Source organism: Canis lupus, chromosome 37 (genome assembly GCF_048164855.1).
Source record: "Canis lupus baileyi chromosome 37, mCanLup2.hap1, whole genome shotgun sequence".
NCBI classification, from domain to species: domain Eukaryota; kingdom Metazoa; phylum Chordata; class Mammalia; order Carnivora; family Canidae; genus Canis; species Canis lupus.
The window spans coordinates 1,474,537-1,496,809 of NC_132874.1; the positions used below are offsets into that span (position 1 = coordinate 1,474,537).

The 22,273-nt window shown below is 39.5% G+C and overlaps 1 protein-coding gene across 1 annotated transcript; it reads left to right on the forward strand.

Moving 5' to 3' along the window:
* The first annotated feature begins 16,162 nt into the window (after nt 1–16,162).
* Nucleotides 16,163–17,104, forward strand: LOC140626134 (olfactory receptor 2B2). Its single transcript, XM_072813744.1, has one exon. The coding sequence runs from the start codon at nt 16,163–16,165 to the stop codon at nt 17,102–17,104; it is 942 nt and encodes a 313-aa protein (XP_072669845.1).
* Nucleotides 17,105–22,273: the final 5,169 nt, after the last annotated feature.

Consider the following 22,273-nt stretch of genomic DNA (forward strand, 5'->3'; position numbering starts at 1 on the left):
TAACCCAATCCCCAGGAGCCCCAGGAGCCTGTAAGTCTATGTGAACATATAAAAATTCCTTTAGAGATTCCTTTATCTCTATACCCCAAGGTACAAGTTGGCGAACACTCCCCAACACATGGCCCACCGATACACATCTGAAGGGTCTCATAATTCAGGATTTATTAGACGGTAATAAGTGATCTTTTCCCAACAATAGCTAGCCCCATCAAGGGCCCAGAAACCTTGCTTCCAAAATTCCTAAGACAGTATGCTATCCCCAAACCTCTCCCCTCTCCCAGGTATATATATATATATATATCAGCCACCCCTCAGCCACTCTTCCTGCTCACGGGTTCTGTCCTCCTGTTTTAATAAAATAACCATTTTGCACCAAAGACATCTCAAGAATTCTTTCTTAGTCATGGGCTCCAGACCTCACCCCACCAAACCTCACCAATATTCCAAAACTTAATCAAAAGCACAAGGACAGGATCCGTTGGGCAGAGAGAGCTGCTGCTGCCCTAGGCTTGTGAGATGTGGCTGATTATATATACCTGGGAGCTGGAGGAGATAACGAAAGGGGAGGTCTTCTTCTTCTTCTTCTTCTTCTTCTTCTTCTTCTTCTTCTTCTTCTTCTTCTTCTTCTTCTTCTTCTTCTATTTTATTCATTTATTCATGAGAGACAGAGAGAGGCAGAGACATAGGCAAAGGGAGAAGCAAGCTCCTCAAGGGGAGCCTGATGTGGGATTCGATCCCGGGACCCCAGGATCATGACTTGAGCTGAAGACAGACGCTCACCCATCTAATGAGCCACCCAGGCGCCCATTTTTTTAAAATTGAAGTTCAATTTGCTAACATACAGTATAACACCCAGGGCTCATCTTATCAAGTGCCCTCCTCAGTGCCAGTCACCCAGCTACCCCATCCCTCACCCATCTACCCTTCCGCAACCTTTTGTTTGTTTCCCAGAGTTAGGAGTATATCAAGGTTTGTCTCCCTCTCTAATTTTTCCCACTCAATTCCCCTCCTTTCCCTTATCGGAAAAGGGAGGCTTTCTAAAGGACTTTCATATGCTAAAGAGGAACTACAAGATACTGGAGGCCTTGCCATTGTCTGAGTGAAGGTTGTTTTTCCCCTCTAGTGAGGCATCAACTCACTAGAGACAGTTGGGAGCTCCCTGGAGGAATGTCACCTGTATCCCACTCAGGAGTCAGGGGAGAGGGGGGACGTTGCAGGGTGTCAACTTGTGCTCTGTCCTTAGTTAACATTCTCTCTCATCAAGTATCTGACCTTCAAAGATATGGTGACCTAATTGTGGTTATCTAATTTGGGCCACAATCTGTAAAGACTGGGAAACATTAGAGAATGGGAAGTAGGTATGATGTGAAATGTTGGGGTTTGGGAGCGAACAGTCAAGAAAGAATTCTTGAGATGTCTTTGGTGCAAAAATGTGGTTCTATTAAAGCATGGGGACAAGACCCATGGACAGGGAGAGCTACCCTGGGGTCATGAGGAGTGGCCCATTATAAACTTTCAAGTTGGGAAGGGGTTAGGAATAGTGTAAGCCTCCCAGGTATTTTGGAAACAAGGTTTCCAGGACCTTGAGGGGCTTAGCTATTGTTAGTGAAACGAGAGCTCTCGGTTCTTGTCTCTCGGAGTTGAAGAATGAATCTCTCGGACAAAGGAGAGTGAGCAAAGCAATACAAGTTTATTAAGCAAGGGTACAGAGAAAGCTCTCAGAAGTGAGAGGGGTCCTGATAGGGTTGCCACTGCGGGCTTGTAGGGTTGGTCTTTTATTGAAGCCTAACCAGGGAACCTAAATCCTTTTAACAAATCCATTGATATCACCATTGAGTAAGGACTAGTGATAACATCGCTAATGACTTACTTCCTTTTTAGGGTCTGGTAATTCTTTGTTGGTCACAAAGAGCTGTTATAACAAGACCCCACCTCTGGCACCTGGGACATGATGGTCTGGTTTATTTATCTCTGGTTTACTTTCATCTCCACATTTTTTGGATTTTTTTGTGAGCCTGATTCCATGGCCTCTTCAGCCAGCCGAGCCCCATTTATCCCTAACTCATTAGAAATGGTCATTTATTACCGTCTAATAAAACCTTAGGCATGAGACCCTCTAGATGTACATCAGTGGGTCATATGCTTGGGGGATGACTGCCAGTATGTATTCTGCAGTGTAGAGAGAAAGGACGTTTCCAAAGGAATTTGTATATGCTAATTTTTATATGAGCAGACTTACTGGATACTGGGGGTCAGGCCAAGATTGTCTTTTAGCAAAGTATTAACATTGAGGCAGTTGAATCTGTAGAGGAATGTCACTCTGACTTTTTCAAGAACTTGGCTATGGGCTATAGGTAGTAAGGAAATTTCATAATTTCTCTTCTACCTTTGCTTCCCACATCAGAGGACTAGAACTTTTTTTTCAATAAAAGATTGTCCTACACCAATCTTTTATTTCTTGTCATTGTAGGGCTAAATATAAAATATAAGTTGCCTCAGAGAATGATCCTGTGGGTTTCTGAGTCAAATTCTAAATCAAGTTCATAGCCCTTTGTTGTGCAAGATTGTGAATCTGAGAAACCACCAAGGAGCCGACACCGATGCCAACACACGAGGGTTTATTTACAAGCTCGAGCTTGGGTCCAAGTATACCCAACACAGTGGAGCAGGGACTTGGACCCCAAGTGGGTTACAGCTGGTTTTTTTTATAGGCTAGTCTAGGGGATTTTCAGAAGGGGTGGAGGAATTTCTCAAGTTCTGTTTACATTCTGATGTGGGGCTTTCAAGGGCATTGAGCTCTGTTCTCATTCTAATATGGGACTTTCTACCATAGGTGTGGGCTCTGTTGTCTTTCTGATATGGGATTCTCTGACTAGGGCAATTCTGAGCTCTGTTGTCTTTCTGATATGAGATCCCCTGCCAAGGACATTCTGCAGTTTTTCCTGTAAAGTTCAGCTCTTATTCACAGGGGCCTAAGATGGCTGTACTTGTGCTAATGCTAAACTTGAGGTGGAATGGCCTTGATTTTTCTCGGCCTCCATACCCTTGTGATATCCTGCTCTAAGAAATGCTCCTGTCAAAAACACCTGAGTTTATTATGCTAATAAGGTGACTCTGCATGGGGTCTTGGAACTTCTGGATGAGTGCTGGTTGCTTGAGGCACCAGCCACAGGATTAGAGGGTTGGAAATTTCAGCCCTACATCCTGACCTCCAGAGAGGGGATTGAGTGGTCAACGATTTAATCAACTTTACCTAAAGGACGGAGGTTTGGAATTTCTGGATTGGTGAACAAATGGACAAGCTGGGAGAAAGCATGCCCAGAGAGCAAGGGGGAACTTGGCACCCCCCCACCTCTCAGTACTTTGCCCTATGTGATGAAGGAGCAGAAGGCCAACCCTGCAAACTGCATCCCCATATATGAGATAGGCTATGTGTGAAATTCCTCCTAGAAGCTCCCAATTGTGTTAATGTCTCGCTAGAAGAAAAAACAATCTTAACCTGACAATGGCAAAGTCTCCAGTATCTTGCAAGTTCTTTTGAAAATCTCTCTTTTCCTTACCTCCCCAAGCTCCCAAGTATATGATCAGCCTCCCCTCAAAACCTCAGGGTAGCAGCTCTCTCTGCCCATGGGTCCTATCCTCCTACTTTAATAAAACTGATGTAGAACAATGGGTTAGGGATAGATGGGGTTAGGCAGGGAAGGATAAGGGAAAGGCCCAGAGTTGGGCTCCCATAAATCCTAAGGACACCAAATGGTCCAGAGTCAGGCTCCTACCCATCCCAAGGAAACAGAGATAAGATAACAAAAACAGAGAAGAAAGTAAATTAGGCTCCCTAGCTCCTTGGAGTGTTAGGAAGTATCTCTCTTTGATTGAATCCCAGAGATTCACCAGACTCCAAAACAGCCATATGTCAATCACTTGAGACCGCACAAAGACATCTCAAGGCCTTGGGTTCCCTAGTTATGTTCCCAATAAAAGACCAGCCAAAAAGCCCTCAGTGGCAACCCTGTTGGGACCCCTCTCACTCCTGAGAGCTTTCTCCGTACCTGCTTAATAAACTTCTATCGCTTTACTCACTGCAAGATTCATTCTTCGACTCTGTGAGACAAGAACCAAACTCTCCTGTATCAAAACCACCATTTTGCATGAACGATGTCTCAGGAATTGTTTCTTGGTCCTTGGCTCTGGACCTCTCCCCACCAAACCCCATCTACATTCCAAAACTACATCATACTTGTGACTATTGCTGGTACCAATTACCATATCTAGAAGGCTTCCTAACTGCTAACAAAATAATTCCTTTTGGTTCACTTCAATAAAGGAGTTATCAGGAAGTTCTAGAAAATCCACACATTCAGCATGCTTTATGCTGAGCTTCCAGAAGCAACTCCCAGAACCACAGTACAGAACTGACATGGCAAGGGATCTGTCTGTGCTGCCTCACGCTGACTTTTCCTTAGAAAGACTCTGGGACCAGGGAACTGCTGCCAAAGTAACTAGAAAATTTTAGAACTATTTCTTTCTACTACAATTGGAAAACTGCTCTTGCTACTGACACGAAAGAGCTTGGTTCTTGTCTCATGGAGTCGAAGAATGAATCTCTTGGACAAAGCAAAGTGAGTTAAACCGATAGAAGTTTATTAAGCAAAAATACAGATAATACAGGTAACATGTTTAACAACTTACTTCTTTGGGGTCTGGTTATTCTTTTTTTTTTTTTTTTAAGATTTTTATTTATTTATTCATGAGAGACATAGAGAGAGAGAGAGGGAGAGAGGCAGAGACACAGGCAGAAGGAGAAGCAGGCTCCATGCAGGGAGCCCAACGTGGGATTCCATCCCAGTTCTCCAGGATCATCCCCTGGACTGAAGGCGGCGCTAAACCGCTGAGCCACTGGGGCTGCCCGGGGTCTGGTTATTTTTTGTTGATCACAGACGACTGTCATAAAAAAGATACCCTCCCCGCCCACACTTAGGGCAGGGTTGTCTGACTTGCTGCCTTATCTCTGATTTCTTTACACCTTAGCATTTTTGGGATTTTTGTGAGCCTGATTCCGTGGTCCCCTACCTATCTCTCCCTACCTAGCCCTACCTGTCTCCTACTCACTACTTTCAGTCCTGTGTTCGTAAACTGTTACAGGAGCAGATCCAGGTTTAGGGAGGCCTGAAGCTTACACAATCTTGGAGGTTCTCCTTAACAAAATAAATGCAGAATTATAAATAAAAATTAGATATAATAGTCAATATGTACTTAGAAAATAAATCACACAATTTACCTATTTCTAAAAGGAGATAAATATCATTATCATCCCTGAAGGTGATCAGAATATGCCACTCTAAAATATGTCAGTTTAAGGGGCACCAGACGGCTTAGAGAACTAATTGTCTGACTCTTAGTTTCAGCTCAGGTTAAGATTTTAGAGTTGTGAGATCAAGCCCCCATGTTGAGCCCCATGCTCAGCACAGTCTGCTTGTTTTTCTCTCCCTCTCCCTCTGCCCCTTCCCTACCACACTCCTCTTTCTCTCTGAAAGAAATAAGTTCTTAAAAAAAATAAAATATGTCGATTTGGCACAAAGTTTATTTTTAGCTGAAGACAAATAAGAATCAGCAGATTCAGGAAAAATTCCCTGCCTTCCCCTTTTTGCCTAAAACGAGGGTACAGAGCTGCTCTTATTGATAAAGTTTTGGAATATAGGTGAAGTCCGGAGCCGACAACCAAGTAAGAATTCTTGAGACATCTTTGGGGCAAAATGGTAGTTTTATTAAAGCACAGGGACGAGACCCAGGGACAGGACCCGTGGGCAGGAAGAGCTGCTGCCCCAGGCCTGTGAGGGGTGGCTGACTATATCCCTGGGAGTTGGGGGAAGTAAGCAAAGGGAGATTTCAAAAGGATTTTCAGGTGCTAAAGAGGGCCTACATCGTACAGGAGGAGGCTTTGCCATTGTCAAATTAAAGATTGTTTTTCTCTTTAGCAAGGCATTAACATTAAGACAATTGGAAACTTCTTGAAGATTGTCACACATATCCCACCCTGGGTGCCGCTTGGTGGCTATCTGCTGTGCTTAGTTCGCAGCTAGTCCTGTTATGCATCATTATTACAGGGGACAGACTGAGCATTGAGATGAGTCTACATAAACCATTTTTTAAAAATTAAAATAGCCCTTATATTCCATCAGTTTTTTTCACGTACTTCTAGTCACTTCTCCACAGTTTATTGTCCCTTGAAACCCAAACATGTTTTCCTTCGTTAAAATAATATCTAAGCAATTGAGTCCACCTGCTTCTTTGAGTTTCACTTATTTTCTCTGAACTCTTATGCACTAAAATATTAATAAAAATTGTATGCCTTTTCCCCTATTAATCTGTCCTTTGTTAATTTAATGTACATGCCCTCAGTTACTGAACAGAAGAGGGTAGAGGAAAATAGTTTCCTCCCTGACATCACAACATCTATAAAAATAATATATCATTTTAAAATTAACTCCTGATACACATCTATGCCCTTTGTTCCTACTTTACAGGTGAGAACTCCTTAGTTACTTCTCCTTTTTTTTTTTTTTTTTTTTGGAGTGCAAAAATAATTTCATGTTACAATTTTCTACTGAGTCGGTTAAGTGTCTGCTTTTGGCTCAAGTCATGATCTCAGGGTTCTAGGGTTGAGTCCCATGTTGGGTTCCCTGTTCAGTGGGGAGTCTGCTTCTTCCTCTCCTTTCTTCTCCCCTCCCCCTCCTCATTCTGTCATTCTCTCTCTCTCTCTAATAAATACATTTTAAAAAATAAATAAATAGGGGATCCCTGGGTGGCTCAGCGATTTAGCGCCTGCCTTTGGCCCAGAGCGTGATCCTGGAGTCCCGGAATCGAGTCCTACGTGGGGCTGCCTGCCTAAGAGCCTGCTTCTCCCTCTGCCTGTGTCGCTGCCTGCCTCTCTCTGTGTGTCTCTCATGAATAAGTAAATAAAATATTTAAAAATAAATAAATAAGTAAATAAATAAATAAATAAATAAATACACAGGGATCCTGAAAGATAGGCCAAAACTTTCCAATATGGTAGCTCTGTCATGACTCAGTTTGGGCCCTACCAGGATGAATGTTCTCAACACCTCACTCTGCCTAGCAAAACAAAAGATGAGCCTTGTCTGCCAGAAGATAACATCATCTGGGGCTAATATGAAATCATAAGTTATAAATTATAATAATCTAGCTCTGTGCACGAATGGCTTAGAAGCAACATCTAGCAATTAGAATGCTAAGATGTTCCTAGTAATTTGCTGCAACTATAGTTATTCCTAAAACAGGTGACCCTTGAACAACAACGGGTTTGAAACATGTAGGGGGCAGCCTGGGTGGCTCAGCGGTTAAAGCGCCTGCCTTCTGCCCAGGGCGTGATCCTGGAGTCCCAGGATTGAGTCCTACATCAGGCTCCCTGCGTGGAGCCTGCTCCTCCCTCTGCCTGTGTCTCTGCCTCTCTCTCTCTCTCTCTGTGTCTATCATGAATAAATAAATAAAATCATTAAAAAAAAAAAAGAAACATGTAGGGTCCACTTAACCATGGATTCTTTTTCAATAAAATACGGTACAGTGCCGTAAATGTATTTTCTCCTTGTTATGATTTTTTAACATTTTCTTTTCACTAGCTTTTATTGTAAGAATACAGTGTATAATACATATAACATATAAAATATGTGTTAAGCGGCTGTTTATGTTATCAAGGCTTCTGGTCAACAGTGGGCTATTAGTGGTTAAATTTAGAGGGAGTCAAAAGTTATGTGTGGATTTTTGACTGGACATGGGTGGCACCCTTAACTTCTCACGTTGTTCAAGGACCAACTATATAATATATCTTCCATTAAAAAAATTTTGGATGGTTAGAGAATAACATAGAAAAAAAATTGTTACAGAAATTCTTCCCAAGCAAAAGAAGAATGCTATGCAAATAAGCAGATTCCTGAAAAAAGAAGGGAGTAAGATTCCTGGTAAGAAGGGAAGCATGTGACTCTGGGTAAAGTGCCAGAGGAAAAATAAAACAAAAATGAACTAAAGTGGGAGTTTCATATCATGCAACCAGTTTCTAACACGTTTTGTTTGGACCTCACCAAGCTTGCTTCAACATCTACATATCTATGGAGATAACGAATGGCTCTCATAGGGCAATCAATAGCAATAATCGCAGGATTATTGAGGAAATAATCCTTTCAAAGGACAGGGGGGCATCTGTCTCATGATAACTTCAGCAGAGCATTCCCCACTTTCAGGACCTGGATAAATGAGCATTTCTTGGTAATTTCTATGTTTAAGGATTTCTGAAACAATTTCAATTGGTATACACTTCATCCATTCTGCAGAATAAATATTTATTTTTATTTGTATTTTCTTTAGTCCTTTGCTTACTTTCTTTTTAAAATTGTAATTGTGTTCATTTAAATTAACAGTCTGTTAAAAAAATAAATAAATTACAGGCTGTTAAAAAAGTATTACAAAAAAATTCATACAGTAGTACAAATTTTCTCTAACCATCCCCATCCTTCCTTCTACCCAGAAGTAATCACGGCTATTAATTTCGAAAAATGTTTAAATATATATAGAATCTTATTTGTTTTCTTTTCCATTTTCTCTTCAGGCGCTTCCTCCTTTTCTTCCTCTACCAATTGCTCTCTGCCTATCTCTAGGTTACTAATGTGAACTACCTAAGAAATAGCCTTTGCTATTATTCTAGAAAAAAACAAATATACTTTCTTATAAAATCTCATACAGACAATACATTAAAAATCATATTTAAGGTGTTTTAAATCATTATTTTACAAAATTAGAACTATGTCATATGCATTGTTTGCATTTTTGTTTGCTCATTCAGCAATACCTCAGGAAAACATCTCCCAGCCATTTGTTAGAGCCATCATTGCTTATTGTAGATGGATGAATATTTCCCAATTTGTGGATATATTAATTATTTAGTGACTTTTCTATCAAAGGACCCTATATTTTTCTCCATCTTTGACCATGAAAACATTTCTACATCAAACATTAATGTTCATTTTTTTTTATATCATGTTTGATTTCTTTCTATGAGAGATATTCTGAGGGGTGACAGAACAGGGTTGAGAATATGTAGTTTTTAGAAGTCATTGCTGTATTTTTCCCCAGAAAGCCTTTAACACTTTGAATTTCCACTGGTAATCCATGAGTAGCCTTTTTTCTTTCATTCTCATTAGCAATAGAATTCAATTCTTATGCTTCCAGGTAAATGAGTCTGAAGAGTTTTACTATTGTTATTTTAATATATATTTCTCTGCTTGAGAATTTGGTCATATTTACTTATTATATTGGTCATTTGGACTTGCTTAATCTCTACATTGTTAATGCCTATAATTTGTTATTTTCCTATTGCTACTTGTAGTGGGGGACAGGTGGTTTCTTCAAATTTGTTAAAAGTTTGTGGTTTTGTCTACTTAATGGATCTTAATATTTTTTCAGAATTATATATATGTGTCTTCCAAATCTATTCACCTAGAGAAGAAATTGAAATGAGTCTGCATATTACGGTACATAAATAATAAATATATATTCTGGCTGGATTAAATATTATAATATAAAAATTAAATCTTACAAGATAATCTATGTAATCTTGAATTGAAGAAGAGTTTAGTAAGTAAGCCTAGAAATTTTAAAATCCATGAAAGATAAGGTGGATATATTGGCGTTATGTTAATTTTTAAAACTACTTTATGTAAAATGTATAACAAATCAAGCTAATAAACAATTTTCTTAAGATAAATTAAATAGAGGTCTATTTAGAGAATTTACAAATGGAATAAAGATTTCCTTCCTGATAGTAGTAATTGCATGCCTTTAGAGAACTCAATGAGTAGCTGACAGAAGTAAACAAATCCCAATTCAACAGCAAAAAATCAAACTTTCTTAGATACTCAAGTCCCCATTGCCATTACTTCTCTTTTAGGATAAGTTGAGGATTTGCTCTCTAGAGGAAGTTTGCTGAGCAAATCAAGAGCAAAGAGAAATACCACTTCAAAGATCTCTCTCTCTTTTCCCATTGGGTACATGGTTAATTACTATAAACTATGGGGGAAAAGTTTTGCAATTCAGTGTTTGAGATTTCTGCCAGAAACCAAAACAAATACCAATATTGATAAAGTACACCATACATACTTTTATCCATTTTGCAAAACTGGCTAGAAAACAGCCTCTGAAAATAATAACTGATGCCCTAATTCCAAGTGATTTGATGCCAGAACACCATATTCTGGTCATCTGTGATACTCCGTCCTTATCTTCTAGTTAACTTTGAATGCAAACCTCATGACTTATATGGAGTATAACTAAAAGAAGCTGAATGAATTTCATCAAAATCGGTTACACAACTAAACAACATATGAAGATGTCACCGTATCTGTGAATTTTAATTCTACTTAAATTCAAGCCTTCTTGGACACAAAGTTAAATTGATCTATCTCCAGTGCTTAAAATGGAGGTAAGTAGAATATATTTCAAAAAATTACTAAGTTTATTTTGTATTACTTGGTAATATACTTATATACCTAGTGACTATAATCCTATAATATACTTACATACTGAGTATAATATGACTTCTACTTAGTAAAACTTGAGTGTTCTAAGCACTCATTCCATAGATTGTTTATATTTCACATCTCAGCTAGAAATTATCTGCTAGAAAAATATGATTCATTCCACTTTAGCTTTTATTAACCTTTATATATAATGCTATTTTGAATATGTTTCTTTTCCGTTGGCTGTTTCTAAAATTCTCCTTCTGTTAACTTAGGTTTCAACTCACATGTGCTCCCTTCCCGATTCCCCTTGGTATCTCTCAAAATCAAAATGTTCTGTTTTCCTGCCCAATTGAATACTTGCCACTCAAAGTGAGAATGACATTACTCTGAGATGCTGCCAATATGGCTTTACTCAGAAGCAGAGGGATCTATTCCGTGATCTGTTAGGTATTAGCCAAAATGGCAAGCACCTGGCATATATGTAAACAGGAAATCAGGAGCATATCTGATATAAGTCCAGAGATGCAGGTAAGAACTTCCTAGGTTTTTGTTTGGTTGTTTTAGTTAATAACAAATACTTCAATCCTAACATTGAGAATATGAATCAGAATTTAAATTGCCTAAAACCTCTAGGAGGACTTAGTCAGCTCAGGTTAGATGGAGATACTGTTTTAGAGAAGAGTATGTTTCAGGAGAATCATTTGGCACAGCAGCACCGAACACAGATTGGCACGTGTGGGGAGGAAGTCTGTGAGACTGAGACTGGGAATGTGTGAAATAATGAATGTGTGAAAATAATGAATTTTGAGACAATAAAAGTATATTAGAGGGAAAATATACAGTGGCCTTGAAACATAACTACCAGGCTTCCTAGGGTGTGACCTACGGTAGGAATATACTGAGGGAGCAAAGAAGGGAAGAAGACAGTCTAAAATTTTAGGAAGCATTCCATAAGACTTTATTTCATTAAGTAAAAAATTGTCCTGTGAATTGAAATTTATATTTAGCTTTACAAATTGGATGAGTTAGAATAGTTTATAAAGTTAACATTCAAAGCCACAGAGATGAGATGCATTTCCATACATTTTCATTTTTTGAAAGACGGACAAGCTTCCCTGCACTTCTTGACTTTTGTTTTCAAAAGTCATATATGCTCTGGGCCAGCTCTAGCTGGAGAGGAGAAGGGCAAGCTCTGAAGATTTGCTCCCTGTCATCCCCATGCTGTTCTTAAAACTTTCTACAATAGTTACCAAGCTCATATCTGTTTTGTGTTCTTGATGCTTTAGTATCCTTTAAAAGTATTTAATTATCTAGAACCGAGACAGGAAAGAAGGATGGTAAGACTTAAAATGAAAATGACATAGGCTACATTTAAGTTTTGTTTGACAGCCCTGAGCTAGATTTTAACTAATAAAACTGTATAGATTTTCCTTCCCCAAATATACTGCTGACACTTCCACAGCTTGGAATGGGGATTTTAGAGTAGAGCTGGAAGACAGTCCACTGACTCAATGTGCTTTACAGAACATGAATAAAACCTGAAAGAAATAATAAAGATAAAATAAGGTAAAAATACAAATCTGAAAATCAGAGTAATAACAAACCGATATGCAATTTATGCTGATACCTTCTGTTGGCCTGCAATTGGTTTTGGTGACATGCACGCACAAGTGCCTTCTTTTTGGGAAGGAGTCAACCCCAAGCATAGAGGCGCAGAATCCAGACAGAAGGCTTATGCTGGGGACGCCTGAGTGGCTCGGCGGTTGAGCGTCTGCCTTTGGCTCAGGTCCTGATCCCTGGGTCCTGGGAGGGAGTACCACATCGGGCTCCCTGCAGGGAGCCTGCTTCTCCTTATGCCTCTCTTTTTCTCTGTGTGTCTCTCATAAATATATAAATGCAATCTTTAAAATAAAATAAATTTAAAAAAGAAAGGAAGAGAAATTGAATCAATGATATGGCATTATTTTGGAGACAAATACGATAATAAAAGGGATTTGTCATGAAAAGAATAACGTTTCCTGGAATATAGAAATGGTTTAAATTGTTTCAAGGTGTTTTCTTTGTGTTCATTCATGCAATATTGTCCATCTAATAACTGCTTTTCCCGGGGGGGAGGGCGGGGCGGGGGCAGGAAACCTTCTAAAAATACTAAATGATATTACAACTATTTAATCTAAAGATATGCTTTTAAGAGTGGATAAACCTTTGAGGTTACTATGTGTTTGGAAGATGAGGAAACATGTAAAAAAAAAATTGAGTAAAGGAGAATACAAGCATTTGGTACTCCGAAATCTATCAGGCTCCTTCTCATAATTACTTCTTGGCCCTTGTTCTTATTCCGTCTCTATTCCAATTGTCCTTGTGCCCTTTCTGACCACAGAAAGCCTGGGACAGTGTTACATAGGACAGAATGCACAAACAAGGAAGTTATAATATTGATGATAAAAGCAGTTTATCTTGTAGGTACTGAATCTCAGAGGAGGGGGGTCAGTGGATTAAGAAAGAATTCCATCGTGTAATCTTCCGCACAAAAGGCTGTTACCGTCTCTGGCTGAGCTCTCAAAGAAACATCAGGTCTAGGGCTGGCCAGCGAGGGCCGCTGACCTATGTGAAGGAGAAAATGACATCCCCTGTCCTGGGTGATGACATACCTCCTGTTTCACTCCTTGGTATCCTAGTGCAGGAGAATTTACACCTTGTCAAAGAGGGACACTTCTGAGAACGGAAGCTCCTTTCTTAGAGTCAGGACAGCAGGAGGGAACTCAGCAGTCCCAGGGAAACAGGCATTTCAGTCACCCCCAATTATATGGACTTAAAGAGATCTGTTCAACAGTGGTAGAAATCAAGGAAATTGTCAAGTATGTGAAATCTGTATTTCTTGGTGCCATTTTTACTATTTTGCCTGATCCTTCCATTCCTGGGAAACACTTTTTGGCCAATGAGATACAAAATACGCCTCCTTCCACCCCCACACACATCTTTTGGAGAAGCTCCTGGCAGATTAGACTTAATGTTAAGAAAGCATGAACAGTTAAAAAATTTTTTTATGAAAATTTGTACCCTCATGAAGATCAAAGTCTCAAACTAAAGCAAAGCCAGTCTGAGAGTAAAATATAGAGAGCAAATTGGTAAGTGGGAATATTTAAGAAAATATATCGCAAGAGTAATGTCTGCTTATTAAAATCAGAACAAAAAACAGTTAAACTCACACATAAGGCCTGTTTTACTTTAACTCATCCCCATTTCCCAGGGGTAATGCTTTCTCCTGTGTTCTTCAAGGTAACTTTTAATTCATATAGTAGTACTTGTGTAGTGTCTGTGTATATTATATATAATGTATGTGATTATATATGTAAATTTATATTATATATATAATTTCTTTTTTAATTAATGTGATCATACTACATAAATGTTAAGTGAACTTTAAGTGAACTTTTTTCACTTAAAGATACATTTGAACATCATTTCATATCTATATCTGTGACTGTATATTTCAACTTTATCAACTGAGAGCAAGAGAGGATATTTAGGGGGGAATAGTGTAATAGCATACATAAAACAAAGTTAAAACACACATTGCTAACATTTTGATGAACAAGAATAATAGTGAAAAATTTACATTCTGTTATTGATAAAATAATGAAATAATTTCAAAAATCTTGTTTTCTTTGGAATGAATCATTTTTAGTAGGTAGAATGGACATATTCACACCTCCAGGAAATGTGGGGCTCTGAGTAGCTTCTGTCCATCTCAGAGTTTCTATATCACTACCATCCTTTCTGGAATATTTCTGTGTTTCTATGCACCAGGCACTATGCCAGCAGATGGTTACTACAATCCCTGTTATTTAGGTTGATGGTTTGGAGTTAAGGAGGAAATGGGAAGCTAGTTTTCAGTGGGTAACCTTAGGAAATTTAAAGTTCTAAAAACCATAAGTAATTCCTCTTTGAGCATCTCGGAGATCCAGAATCACTAAAGTTCCTTTTATCCACACTGCTCTGTTTCTGGGGGACAACATCCAGACTGAATGTTGTGCATCTGTGCCTCACAACAAAACAACTTAGAAAAGTATTATTATTTTCATACCACAAATGAAGATCATTTGTGGATCATTTTATCCTCTGAAGATCCGAGGATAAAAAACATTCCCAGGGTAATGGGACTCATTGGCAAGGTAGGATCCCAGGTCTGTCAGATTTCAAGTTCCTTATTATTAAAAAAATCCTGTATGAATTCTGAGCTTTTAAAAGTAAAAGGATGGGTGCCTGGGTGGCTCAGTCAGTTAAGTGTCTGCCTTTGGCCCAGGTCGTGATCCTAGGGTTCGGGGATTGAGTTCTGAGTAGGCTTCCCTGCTCAGTGGGAGCCTGCTACTCCCTCTCCCTGGCTTGTGCTCTCTTGAACACACACACTCTCTCAAATAAATAAATAAATAAATAAATAAATAAATAAACCTCAAAAGAAAAGTAAAAGGATATAGATCCTTAAATTGTGTTTGATAACTTGTTGGATTCTGTCTACATTTTTTTTTTCAGATTGGGAAGGGTGAGATTGAAACAATTTTAACTCATTTTCACAAACAAAGAATCTCATTGGCATTAAGGAGAAATTAGAATAAATTCCAATGTCAAGAACTATGCCAACATTTTTTTTTTAAAGATTTTATTCATTTATTTACTTATTTACTTATTTAAGAGTGAGTCAAGGGGGATCCCTGGGTGGCTCAGCGGTTTAGCGCCTGCCTTTGGCCCAGGGCGCGATCCTGGTGTCTCGGGATCGAGCCCCGCGTCGGGCTCCCTGCATGGAGCCTGCTTCTCCCTCTGCCTGTGTCTCTGCCTGCCTCTCTCTCTCTCTCTATGTCTATCATGAATAAAAAATAAATAAATCTTAAAAAAAAAAGAAAAAAAAAGAGTGAGTCAAGGGAGGGGCAGAGGCAAGGAAGAGAATCTCAAGCAGACTAAGCAGACTTTGAATGTGGATCCTGATGCTGGGCTTCATCTCATAATCCTGAGATCATGACCTGAGCCTGAGTCCTGAGCCAAAATCAGAAGTCAGACTTTTTTTTTAAAAATGATAGAGAGAGAGAGAGAGAGAGAGGCAGAGACACAGGCAGAGGGAGAAGCAGGCTCCATGCACTGGGAGCCCGACGTGGGATTCGATCCTGGGTCTCCAGGATCGCGCCCTGAGCCAAAGGCAGGCGCCAAACCGCTGCGCCACCCAGGGATCCCCAAAACTCAGACTATTAACCCACTGAGCCACCCTCGTGCCCCAGAACTATGCCAACTTCTACCTACTAGTAGGTATTGAGGCAGAAAGAAATAGAATAACAAACTTGCAAAATGACAAAAGCTCAAAGGATACCTTCCATGAATATAGCAACTAATGATACACTTTAAAGATTTTGAAATTCATTTTGTTAGTACACTGTTACAAATACAGAAACACTTTTGAAATAGTTGGAAAGGTATTTATATTTTTATCAATACATTTTTTGCATTTTTAATACCACCGGTCTATAATTTATGTAAATTATTTACAAAATGATTGTTACCAACTGGCAGTAAATAAATTTATTTGCATTTATTAACTTACTGAATTTTTATATTTCAGGGAACAAAATGCTAAACCATTTAACATGAACCAGGTAAATGAAAGCATCCCACAGGAGTTCATCCTCTTAGGTTTCTCAGATCGACCATGGCTAGAGCTCCCACTCTTTGTGGTCTTCCTGGTTTCCTATATCTTGACTATCTTTGGCAATCTGACAATAATTCTTGTGTCTTATCTGGACCCCAAACTCCATACCCCTATGTACTTTTTTCTTACCAATCTGTCGCTCCTGGACCTTTGCTATACCACAAGTACAGTTCCACAGATGCTGGTAAACATATGCAGCACCAGGAAGGTGATTAGTTATGGTGGCTGTGTGGCCCAGCTCTTCATTTTCCTGGCCTTGGGTTCCACTGAATGTCTTCTCTTGGCTGTCATGTCTTTTGATAGGTTTGTAGCTATTTGTCGGCCTCTCTATTACTCAGTTATCATGCACCAAAGGCTGTGCCTCCAGCTGGCGGCTGCATCCTGGCTCAGTGGCTTTGGCAACTCAGTGTTGCAATCCACCTGGACCCTTCAGATGCCTCTCTGTGGCCATAGAGAAGTAGATCACTTCTTTTGTGAAGTCCCTGCTCTGCTCAAGTTGTCCTGTGTAGACACAACAGCAAACGAGGCTGAACTATTCTTTATCAGTGTGCTGTTCCTTCTAATACCTGTAACGTTCATCCTTATATCTTATGGTTTTATTGTCCAAGCAGTGTTGAGGATTCAGTCAGCCAAAGGCCGGCGAAAAGCGTTTGGCACCTGTGGCTCCCATCTAATTGTGGTGTCACTGTTTTATGGCACTGCTATCTACATGTATCTGCAACCACCATCACCCAACTCAAAGGACCGGGGGAAGATGGTGTCCCTCTTCTATGGAATCATCACACCCATGTTGAACCCCCTTATATACACACTAAGAAACAAAGATGTAAAGGGAGCATTTAGGAGGTTGATTCTGAAGATCTTCCTAATCAAGAAATAGGAATGCCCAAATGATAGGCCTTCTGAAAGACTTGAGGTTTATGCATTTTAATAATTTAATTGTCTACAAGTTGCCTTATTCTCACTACTCTTAGAAAGAGCTATTATAGTGATCTTCCTCAAATAAAATGTCATTGATAGAAAATTTATTTCATTTCTATTTCCCAAACCTCTCAGGTTTTCTAAGGTCTGGGTGACAAGGGGGCTAGAAATTTGCATGTCTAACGAATGCCTAGGTAATGCTGATCAGGGGACCACACTTTAAAGACTGCTGGACTAATATTTAAAATAAATAAATTTTGCTAAGTTCCTATCTTTTTTCTCCATCGGTGAGAGATGTAATTAAAAAAGAGAATGGAAGCAAGACACTAAAAGAATAAAGTATGAGAGGAAATTCCCCAAAGAAAATACAGTTGTATTTTGAAGTCTAAATAAATAATATGGGGGCAGCCTGGGTGGCTCAGTGGTTTAGGGCCGCCTTCAGCCCAGGTTGTGATCCTGGAGACTAGAGATCGTGTCTCATGTCAGGCTCCTTCTCCCTCTGCCTGTGTCTCTGCCTCTCTCTGTGTGTCTCTCATGAATAAAAAATAAATAAATAAATAAAAAATATATACTGGACTACCAGAGATAAATTTTGATATGATCTCAAATTTGGTGTCAGTGACCTTTAAAAGAATTGTGAAGAATAGCAGTGAAATTAGAGTGATGGAAATTGAGGCATTTTGTGTTTTTGAAGATGAGCTGCTAATTGACTCAATACATGATATAATGGCAAACTTTAATACAATTTATACAAAATATATATACAAATATTTACTATCAGTTTGTGATTATTTTAAAGGATATATTTATATTAAAATATATTAATAAGTATATGATATATATTTATTATCTAAATACATATTATTTAATATATTATTTTATGTAATATATCACTTATTACCTTAAATAATGAGTAATATTTAATATATATACTAGTTGATATATTTAATATATAAGTTGATGTATTTAATACATTATTTAAATTATATACTATAAATAATTAGAATCCATTCTGGTTTCATTTAGAACAATAAATACTAAACTAACAGTCTATTTTACTAGACTGTTATTGTTAGAGAATGTTATATACATATAACGTATCTCGATTTCTGAGTAGAATTTGCACACTTCTCACAGTTTGTATAATATGGAGCGGTAATGACTAAGATGGTAAAGTAATCCTATTTGCTCCTATTTGTGGGGTGACCCCATTGGATGGGAGTCCAGCAGCACCGGCAGTGAAAGGATATACCCAGGGCAGAACGAAGTTTATTGAATATACTGCAAGGGAGTAGTAGGGCAGGACAGCAAAGCAGAGACTGTCTGCCACAAGGCAGTCCTGAGGACCCACAATTACAGGGCAGAATGAGGGAGGTATAGGGATGTATGGAATGTTCCCTTTTTTATTAACTGTGCCTGGTTGGAAGTAGCCCAACCAGGTTGTTGGTTAGTTAGGGCCTATGGCTATTTTGAATGAGCCTATTGGCATTCAGCTCAGGGGTCATCAAGCCTCTTGTCTAAAAGTGGCATTTACACTATCTGCTTGTAAAACCTCCCTTAAAAGGTGATTACTAAAACCCTACCGCTCTGGAAGGAAAGCACTGTTGTCCTATGAATTATATTCACTTGTCCTACTAGAATATGGACTTAATGGGACACCTGGGTAGCTCAGTGGTTGAGCACCTGCCTTCAGCTCGGGGCGTGATCTGGGGTCCCTGGATACAGTCCCACATCGGGCTCCCTGTGAGGAGCCTGCTTCTCCCTCTGCCCGTGTCTCTGCCTCTCTCTCTCTGTGTCTCTCATGAATAAATAAATAAAATCTTAAAAAAACAGAATATGCACTTATCAATAATTTGTATGAACTTAAAGATGATAGGCTTCTTAGATTAAAAGTGACACCAAACTGAGAGAAATCATAATTGATAATAACTGATAATTCTATGGAAATCAGAAATAAAAATAAAAGAAGCCATAAATAAATGGATGAAATTGAACATAAATTAATGCAGAGGTATTTACTTCATATTATATACTACAGGATAGTGGGAACATGAGCAGCAATGAGATCTATAAAGTCACAAGTGGGAACATACCATCAATAAAGCATGCAATGATTGGCATCATTTCCCGGACTCCCCTTTGAAGGGATACATTGTGAGACTAAGATACTTCTACGGAACCAAGATGTGGAGGGCAAAAGCACTGACACCCCAAGAGGGCCACTTTGTCATATTGATTATTTTAAATAAAAGTTACTTAAGAGGCAGTCTGTGCAAGGACACTCTGACCCTCCTCTCTCCCCTGAAAGCAGAAAATGAATCTCCCAGAAAGTTAACCTCCCTGTATCAGGGCACATAGAGAGACAGCTTTCTGACCAGAGATGGGCCAAGAAGGCTGTATAAGCAATTCTTGTTACATCTCCCTAATTACTACCTGAGCCCAGATTCTGTTTAGAATTCCTCACTATTTGAGCTCCCAAAGTTAAGTTTTCTTTGTCCTGTCAAATCCTCACAGATTTATCGTCAATTTGTCTAAAATGTATAAATGCTGCCTGCCTTGGTCATTTCTTCAGGGCCTCAATTTCATAATTGGGCCTCTAGGTGCACTTAATAAAATGTAGGTTTTTGATGTTGTTTTTTTTCCCTCTTGTGTGAATCTGTCTCCCATTGATTTAATTCTTGGTCCAGCTGGAAGACTTTCAGGGTAGAGATGACTTTTTACTTCTCTTGTTAGCTCTCTCCCAGAAAAGGACTTCAAACAGTGGATTTGCATTTTCTTTACCTGCCATCCTTCCAGTAAGGAAGACGCACTACTAAGAATCATCAACAAGCGGGGTATACTGTATACTGAATAAGCATGTATATTTGTGCTAATATAATATTTCTAATGTAAAGAGTGGGTATAAGTGTAAGATAGTAAATATGACAGTGTGATTATGTCTGTGTTTAACTTACACACAAATACACAAATTCAATTGTCTAATTACTATCTGTATGACTCTAGTGTTATTCACCTTTTAAAAACTATATCAAGGGGCACCTGGATGGCTCAGTCAGTTGAATGTCTGCCCTTCAGGTCATGTCATGATTTCCGGTCCTGGGATCCAGTCACACATGGGGCTCCCTGCTCAGAGGGCAGCCTCCTTCTCCCTCCCCCCTTTAAAATACATTTTATTTTATTTTTCTTAAGATTTTATTTATTTATTCATGACACACACACACACACGGGGGGGGGGGGGCAGGGAGGCAGAGACAGGCAGAGGGAGAAGCCGGCTTTGTGCAGGGAGCCCGATGTGGGACTTGATCCTAAGACTGGATCCTGGGACTCTAGGATCACACCCTGAGCTGGAGGCAGATACTCAACCAGTGAGCCACCCAGGCTTCCTCTGAAATAAATTTTAAAAAGCTCACAGGTGCTTACCAACAGCACCATCCAGGCACCGTGGGGTGAGATTCTTGAGGCTGTTTATTGGTCAGGAGATAAGTCTTGGTGTTCTGTACATCATGTACTTATGGGAAATGAGTCTCTAGGGGCTTATGTTCCCTTCCTCTAAAGATGTTTGTAGGAGAGTCTCCATTTCATATCCTCCAGTTCCATTTTAGATAGAAATCCTTTCACAGGGACAAGACTTTGAATGTCACCACTGGCCAAGAAAGGTCTTGGGAATTTTGAGGACAAAGATGCATATTCCCTGACCTCTGAGATTTTCATTTCCACTTCCCTGTCCATCAGCTTCCCTCCTTAGATGAGCCTCCTTCACATTTGTGAATGCACTGTCTTCGACCTTGAGCCCATGTCTCTCTCTCCTAGAGAAGCTTCCTACTTAACATCCAAGAGGTGGCAAACATTTCCTCCACATTTTTACAACAGACCTGATTCTCACTGGATTGTCCCTGTAAGAGTGTCAGCGTCACCGTCCCCACGCTCAGCCTTGCTCTATGGCCTCTAGTTTCTGAAGTCTCACCAGAACGGGGAGACTTGCAAGGAGGTTTGCAGCCACTTCCTAGATCCACAGGAGGCAAGAATTGTCCTTTCAAGTCATACCCTCTCTGTACCTTGAAAAGCAGAATGATCAATCTCTAGAAACATTGATCAGTGGAGAAGGCACAAACTTAAATCTGCATAACAACCATATGCTTGTTTACATTGCCTGAAAATTTCCCAGGACTGCCTCCCCTCTGGGTCCCAAACATGGATCATGTCTTTAGCTGGAGACGTATTTAAAGGCAGTGACTTGAGACCAGGTTCTCCTGGGTCTCTCCCAAGTATACAGGAGGTATCCATGTTAGTATGCTTGTTTATTTTTCTCCTGTTAATCTACCTTTATTACAGTGGTGTCTCAGCCAAGAACCTAGAAGGGTAGAAGCTATGAAAATTAATAAAAGGAAATATCTTCAATGGAGTCAGAAGGCCAGGTGAGGGAGCTCTCATGCTCAGCGCTGTCAGTTGCAGATGCAATAGAAAGACATAGACCTTGAGGGTGGATGCTGCTTTACCGCGCTCCACCCCTAAGAGCCCAATGAGACACTATCATAATTCAGCCAATGAAAAGCCAGGACACTTTGAAATCTGTTTGCTCCAATGGACTTTTAGTTTAGCACAGCTTTTCCCAGTTCCCCTGATCCTCTAAGAAAGTGTGTTCATCTCCTTTGCCTATGGCTTTGACTGTCCCAGATTGCAAGTCTCTGGCTATGGCTCAGTGAATCTATTTTCGCTGGTAAAATAACTGGCAGTTATATTTTTAAGATTAACAGAGGGAAATGATTTTTCCTATCCTGCATATAGCACAGCAGTGAGGCCGTGGTGAAGTGAATAAGGGAGAGAGGCATGGGAGACAGATTAGAGGTTGAGGTATGGAGAGGATCAGAATGTGCCAGCCAACATATGCCATATTAGCATATAGATTATTTTCAGCTGAAGGCAATTAAGACTCAAAAGAGGCAGAAAGAAACCTTCTTGGAGCCTCCTTATGTGACAGAAAGCAGAAAATTCTGAGAAATGATGACTGCCAGAAATCCCTTCTCTGGAGAATGTTTATAGATATGAGGCAGATGGAAAGTTGGCACCAAGGTGAGTCTGTACAAACAAACCTTACTAACATAAGCCTTCTCTTATATTAATTTCCTTA